Consider the following 7,341-nt stretch of genomic DNA (forward strand, 5'->3'; position numbering starts at 1 on the left):
ATAACTGCTGTTTTTCTGGCCTACAAATTGCTTGTAGAGAAAAAAAAAAAATCAGCCCCCAAAATAAATAAATAGGTGCGGCCTTTTGCTGAACGTTGAAATCCCAATGTGGCCCTAGAGCCACAATACACCCCCCCACCCACACACCTTTGACTCCTCGTAGTTTGCTGTCTCTGTCCTTTTTGCGTCTCATCATGGCCAACATGGGGTCTCCCTCTCTCTCCTGCTCTCTCAACATCCTGTCCAGGTCCTGGTCATCACAGGAACGTGCTAGAGGCTTCTGGGATTCCTTCAACGCATCCTCAACATTCTGCAGCTGCATCTGGCCCTGGGCCACCCTACACACACACAGACACACACACACACACACACATAAATGACAGACAGACTGACCAGCTGAAAGCTATGATCCCTTATTGATGTCACTTGTTTAATCAATGTTGAGAGAATGCCAAGAGTGTGCAAAGCTGTCATCAAGGCAAAGGGTGGCTTCTTTGAAGAATATAAAATATATTTAGATTAGTTTAACACTTTTTTTGGTTCCTACATGATTCCATATGTGTTAATTCATAGTTTTGAGGTCCACTATTATTCTACAATGTAGAAAATAGTAAAGATAAATATACATTCATACTACACACACACAGTCTCTCTCACCCTTTCCCCCACTGGGCATATTTCAGGTCTTTCTCTGCCTTCTCTCCAGCCTTCCTCCTCTGCTCCTCTCTCTCTGTCTCGATGTCTCTCCGCTTCCCACTCTTATCTCTGAACACAGTCTCCGCATTTCGAGACGCATCTGCAGGAGAGAGACAGAACAGATGGATTAGTATAACACACCACATAGTATTACACCTAGCGAGCACAGCAGACTAGCGCTAGCCAACACCACCTAGTGAGGACAGCAGACTAGCGCTAGCAAACACCACCTAGTGAGGACAGCAGACTAGCGCTAGCCAACACCACCTAGCGAGCACAGCAGACTAGCGCTAGCCAACACCACCTAGTGAGGACAGCAGACTAGCGCTAGCCAACACCACCTAGTCCAATTTGTAAGTCGCTCTGGATAAGAGCGTCTGCTAAATGACTTAAATGTAAATGTAGTGAGCACAGCAGACTAGCGCTAGCCAACACCACCTAGTGAGCACAGCAGACTAGCGCTAGCAAACACCACCTAGTGAGCACAGCAGACTGTACATACATACACTAACATACAGCAGGAGGGTGTGTGTGTGGTGTACTATAGTAACATACAGCAGGAGGGTGTGTGTGTGGTGTACTATAGTAACATACAGCAGGAGGGTGTGTGTGTGGTGTACTATAGTAACATACAGCAGGAGGGTGTGTGTCTGGTGTACTATAGTAACATACAGCAGGAGGGTGTGTGTCTGGTGTACTATAGTAACATACAGCAGGAGGGTGTGTGGTGTACTGGCAGGAGGGTGTGTGTCTGGTGTACTATAGTAACATACAGCAGGAGGGTGTGTGTCTGGTGTACTATAGTAACATACAGCAGGAGGGTGTGTGTGTGGTGTACTATAGTAACATACAGCAGGAGGGTGTGTGTGTGGTGTACTATAGTAACATACAGCAGGAGGGTGTGTGTGTGGTGTACTATAGTAACATACAGCAGGAGGGTGTGTGTGTGTGGTGTACTATAGTAACATACAGCAGGAGGGTGTGTGTCTGGTGTACTATAGTAACATACAGCAGGAGGGTGTGTGTCTGGTGTACTATAGTAACATACAGCAGGAGGTGTGTGTGTCTGGTAACATACAGCAGGAGGGTGTGTGTGTGGTGTACTATAGTAACATACAGCAGGAGGGTGTGTGTCTGGTGTACTATAGTAACATACAGCAGGAGGGTGTGTGTGTCTGGTGTACTATAGTAACATACAGCAGGAGGATGTGTGTGTGGTGTACTATAGTAACATACAGCAGGAGGGTGTGTGTCTGGTAACATACAGCAGGAGGGTGTGTGTGTGGTGTACTATAGTAACATACAGCAGGAGGGTGTGTGTGGTGTACTATAGTAACATACAGCAGGAGGGTGTGTGTGTCTGGTGTACTATAGTAACATACAGCAGGAGGGTGTGTGTGTGTGGTGTACTATAGTAACATACAGCAGGAGGGTGTGTGTGTGGTGTACTATAGTAACATACAGCAGGAGGGTGTGTGTCTGGTGTACTATAGTAACATACAGCAGGAGGGTGTGTGTCTGGTGTACTATAGTAACATACAGCAGGAGGGTGTGTGTCTGGTAACATACAGCAGGAGGGTGTGTGTCTGGTAACATACAGCAGGAGGGTGTGTGTGTGGTGTACTATAGTAACATATAGCAGGAGGGTGTGTGTGTGTGGTGTACTATAGTAACATACAGCAGGAGGGTGTGTGTGTGTGGTGTACTATAGTAACATACAGCAGGAGGGTGTGTGTGTGTGGTGTACTATAGTAACATACAGCAGGAGGGTGTGTGTGTGGTGTACTATAGTAACATACAGCAGGAGGGTGTGTGTGTGGTGTACTATAGTAACATACAGCAGGAGGGTGTGTGTCTGGTAACATACAGCAGGAGGGTGTGTGTCTGGTAACATACAGTAGGAGGGTGTGTGTCTGGTGTACTATAGTAACATACAGCAGGAGGGTGTGTGTGTGGTGTACTATAGTAACATACAGCAGGAGGGTGTGTGTCTGGTAACATACAGTAGGAGGGTGTGTGTCTGGTGTACTATAGTAACATACAGCAGGAGGGTGTGTGTGTGGTGTACTATAGTAACATACAGCAGGAGGGTGTGTGTCTGGTAACATACAGCAGGAGGGTGTGTGTGTGGTGTACTATAGTAACATACAGCAGGAGGGTGTGTGTGTGGTGTACTATAGTAACATACAGCAGGAGGGTGTGTGTCTGGTAACATACAGCAGGAGGGTGTGTGTCTGGTGTACTATAGTAACATACAGCAGGAGGGTGTGTGTGTGGTGTACTATAGTAACATACAGCAGGAGGGTGTGTGTGTGGTGTACTATAGTAACATACAGCAGGAGGGTGTGTGTCTGGTGTACTATAGTAACATACAGCAGGAGGGTGTGTGTGTGGTGTACTATAGTAACATACAGCAGGAGGATGTGTGTGTGTGGTGTACTATAGTAACATACAGCAGGAGGGTGTGTGTGTGGTGTACTATAGTAACATACAGCAGGAGGGTGTGTGTCTGGTAACATACAGCAGGAGGGTGTGTGTGGTGTACTATAGTAACATACAGCAGGAGGGTGTGTGTCTGGTGTACTATAGTAACATACAGCAGGAGGGTGTGTGTGTGTGTGTGTGTGGTGTACTATAGTAACATACAGCAGGAGGGTGTGTGTGGTAACATACAGCAGGAGGGTGTGTGTCTGGTGTACTATAGTAACATACAGCAGGAGGATGTGTGTCTGGTGTACTATAGTAACATACAGCAGGAGGGTGTGTGTCTGGTGTACTATAGTAACATACAGCAGGAGGGTGTGTGTGTCTGGTGTACTATAGTAACATACAGCAGGAGGGTGTGTGTGTGTGTGGTGTACTATAGTAACATACAGCAGGAGGGTGTGTGTCTGGTGTACTATAGTAACATACAGCAGGAGGGTGGGTGTGTGTGTTGGTGTACTATAGTAACATACAGCAGGAGGGTGTGTGTGTGTCTGGTGTACTATAGTAACATACAGCAGGAGGGTGTGTGTCTGGTGTACTATAGTAACATACAGCAGGAGGGTGTGTGTGTGGTGTACTATAGTAACATACAGCAGGAGGGTGTGTGTCTGGTGTACTATAGTAACATACAGTGGGAGGGTGTGTGGTGTCAGTAGTACCTTCTAGCGGCTGGTTGATCTTGTCTCTGCGTCGGTTCTCCTCCTGTTCTCTTCTTAGAACCTCCACTGATACCAGTCCTGCTGCGGCTCCTGACAGCATGCTCCGAGACTAACACACACACAGATGTTAGAAAGCAAAGCTTCCACAAAACTTCTCTACCTAGCTACAGGGGCAGCAGGATGCATTGTTTCGGAACGTTCAAATAGAAATATGCTATGTGGAACAAACATGCCTCTCTGACATGTAGAATAGGGCATTCATGTTGGCTCTATTCATGACATTTCTATCTGCAACATTCCATAACATATGTCAACTGAACGTGGCCTAATACTTGAATTTCTGTGCCTCTTCCCTTCAGCTCCACATGCTCACCTGTGATTGGTCAGGCCTACGAGGGGGGGAGAGGTCAGAGTCTGAGCCCCTGCCACCATGGGTTCGCCTCCTAGGGGGCGATTGGTCAGAATCACAGTTCTGCCCTCCCTTTCGCCTTCTCCTGGGCGGTGATTGGTCAGAATCAGAGGCCCCTCCCATCTGCGTCCTTTTCCTTGGAGGTGATTGGTCTGAGTCTGAGCCGGGCCCGTTCTGAGCCCGCCTCCTGGGTGGGGATTGTTCAGACCCTGAAGAGCGCTGGCCAACACGAGCAGACGACGAAGACTTTGCTTTTTTCCTGGACGGAGATGAATCTGAAGAATAAAAAATAATAATAATGACTTCAGAACTTAACCAAGAACGTGGTGAACTACAACCCAGGCTGTAGAGTAGGGGAGTATTAATTAGGAACCAACGGAACCAAACAGAATGAAACAGGGAAGGACCCACCAGAATTTGTCCAATATGGACCTTTTAAATCAGAAAACAACTTCCATTTGGAGGAAACGGTTGCCGTTGCAAAACTGGTACTAAATGAATACACCCCAGGGTTATATAGAGAGATTTGTCTTTGAATGGATGTTAACATGGATTGTATTCATTAGTCGCAAACTGTAGCAAAACGTTTTGCAACAGAAACTGTTTACTCCAAACAGAGAATTTTTGTTTGTTTCTATTGGACAAATTGAGATTGGTCTTTCTCAGTTTGATTCCAAGCGAATACACCTCGGAACTTGTCCATGATTTCAGGGTCAGAGGTTAGGGGTCAGGTCTCACCTCTGCTGTGTGTCCTGTGGGGGGGTTGGGATGATGATGATGATGATGGAGGAACGCTAGGCTTCAGTCTACGAAGAGACGCATCGGGGGATTCATGTCCAATCCTCCTATGTGGAGAGACGTCCGGCGAATCATGACGCTGCTTTCTGAGTGACAGGGGCTCTGGCGAATCATGACGCTGCTTTCTGAGTGACAGGGGCTCTGGCGAATCATGACGCTGCTTTCTGAGTGACAGGGGCTCTGGCGAATCATGACGCTGCTTTCTGAGTGACAGGGGCTCTGGCGAATCATGACGCTGCTTTCTGAGTGACAGGGGCTCTGGCGAATCATGACGCTGCTTTCTGAGTGACAGGGGCTCTGGCGAATCGTGTCGAACTCTCTGTTCCTCCTCCTCTGGGACCTCTTCATCAGCTGAACAGAGAGAATATATATATTAGCACACACACACCATGCAGCAGACAACACCTGAGTGCACCTCCACTGCTGTCTGGCTCACCTCCCATCACTCTCCATTTGTTGCTGGTCCTGAAGGCTTCCAGGCGTTTGATCTCATCTGGACGCTCGTCTATCACCTCAGCAACCTGACACACAATACAGAGCGAGAGACACAGGTGAGTGGATCAGAGCACTAGCTAGCCACTCTAAAATTATGTTTTTGGTAAAGGTCACCCCAACTGAAAACAAAGTGACAGTGAAGTTAGTTATGTAGCATTATTTACCACTGGCGCCTCCTCCTCTTCCTCCTCCTCTTCGTTCCCCTTCTCCTCGCCGGCCAGCTGTTTCCAATCCACATCGTCATCTACTATCTTCATCCTGCTCAGACCGAGTAATGTAAACTCACCCCATTCCGTACAAATATGCGCAACCGCAACATTCAAACAAAGAAAACTAATGGGACTGTAGCGACTGTTGACGTCAAAATTGGTGAACTAGGTTTTTATTCAAGCGTTGATCGACATGGTAATGGTTCTATAGTATTGGAGAAAAGTTGAGAAAACTGACCCTGCGTTACATCTTGACGTGTCATGTCGTAACGTACAGCACGCATACAGCAACTATTTCTGTCTTACAATCTCTCTCCACCAGGTGTAGCACTTCTATCATCATTTAAAAACAAGAAATGGACAGTGACGGGGGTAAGGGGGGGGGAAACCTAGTCATTTTTTTCGTCATCATTGCATGCTATCATCATTCTCAAAGCCGCTGTTCACTTCTAAGATCACTTTAGCACCGCCCTAAAAACCCAATTCAAATTCGACACAAACCTCCAAATAGGTATGTAATGACACATTATATAAACTCTTTATAGTGTTTTATTTTACATTTTAGAGGCGATAAGGTGATAAGTTGGACAGATCGTGTGAAAAAAAGCAATTTTCCCACACAACATCTCTCAGTCTCACTATCACGCATTAGTTTCGCTTCCCCACCCGCCATTTTTAAAAAGACCCGACGGGGGCTCATTGCCTGCTTGAATTATGCAGAAACGGGCAGCGTTAAAGTCATGTAATTGATTCTGTTGGAAATGGGAAAATTGTGCTTTACAATGGTATTGACATTACAGTTGATCTGGAAGTATTACGTTTTTGGGGCTCTAAAATAAGGGCAATTGTACGGACCAAGGGGATGTACGAGTTTACGTTAACAGAGCGGTTAGAAACTACTGCCAAATAACAACTTTTTTTAATGCTAGCCAGCTAGTTAGCTAGCTACTGGAGTTCGGCAACAGAGGTTAGAAACTACAGCGAAACATCGACCATCGACGTTAGCTGGCTAGCATAACAAACTTATCACACTGTAGTAGGGCTAGCATGCTAACGTTAGCTACTGCCTGACTGTTTAACTTCATATTCCCACGGTGTTTTCACACATACTCACCCTTTTCCTGTAGCTTTAATGCATTTCTTTTTAGCCTTCTTCTCCCTTGACTTCTTGGCGTCTCCATCTGCAGATAAATAACGTTTCAGATACTCGGATTTGGAGAGAGACGCTCCTTTACTGTCATTCGTGGACGCAGCCATTTTGAAAACAGTTCACCTACATTAGGGAACGGAGAGGACCGAGGGACAAACAGTGCAATGAACGTCACGAAATGCCGCGTTTTCTATATTGTTTTGTCAATGAAGAGTAGACTTCATAAATATACAGCTCTGGAAGAAATGAAGAAACCACTGCAAAATTATCGTTCTCTGGTTTTACTATGTGTTTGTGTAAAATTAACATATTTGTTTTATTCTATAAACCAGCAACATTTCTCCCAAATTAAAATATTGTCATTTAGAGGATTTATTTGCTGTCAGTGTTGTCAGACCTCGAATAATGCAAGTAAAATATGTTTATTTTAATTTTTAA

General features: G+C 45.8%; 1 protein-coding gene across 1 annotated transcript in view; it reads right to left on the reverse strand.

The window, feature by feature from the left end:
* The window catches only part of bud13 (BUD13 homolog), a 7,916-nt gene extending 883 nt beyond the window's left edge, over window positions 1–7,033 (reverse strand). The window contains exons 1-8 of the mRNA XM_065005022.1: window positions 6,868–7,033; window positions 5,709–5,802; window positions 5,486–5,570; window positions 4,990–5,400; window positions 4,216–4,526; window positions 3,843–3,951; window positions 658–796; window positions 148–338 (exon numbers count right to left, since the gene is read on the reverse strand). Of these exons, the coding sequence (XP_064861094.1) occupies window positions 148–338; window positions 658–796; window positions 3,843–3,951; window positions 4,216–4,526; window positions 4,990–5,400; window positions 5,486–5,570; window positions 5,709–5,802; window positions 6,868–7,010 (1,483 nt within the window). The 5' untranslated portion in view covers window positions 7,011–7,033. The remainder of the gene's footprint in view (window positions 1–147; window positions 339–657; window positions 797–3,842; window positions 3,952–4,215; window positions 4,527–4,989; window positions 5,401–5,485; window positions 5,571–5,708; window positions 5,803–6,867) is intronic.
* Between the last annotated feature and the right edge of the window lie 308 nt (window positions 7,034–7,341).

Source organism: Oncorhynchus nerka, linkage group LG19, assembly GCF_034236695.1.
Source record: "Oncorhynchus nerka isolate Pitt River linkage group LG19, Oner_Uvic_2.0, whole genome shotgun sequence".
Taxonomy (NCBI): Eukaryota; Metazoa; Chordata; class Actinopteri; order Salmoniformes; family Salmonidae; genus Oncorhynchus; species Oncorhynchus nerka.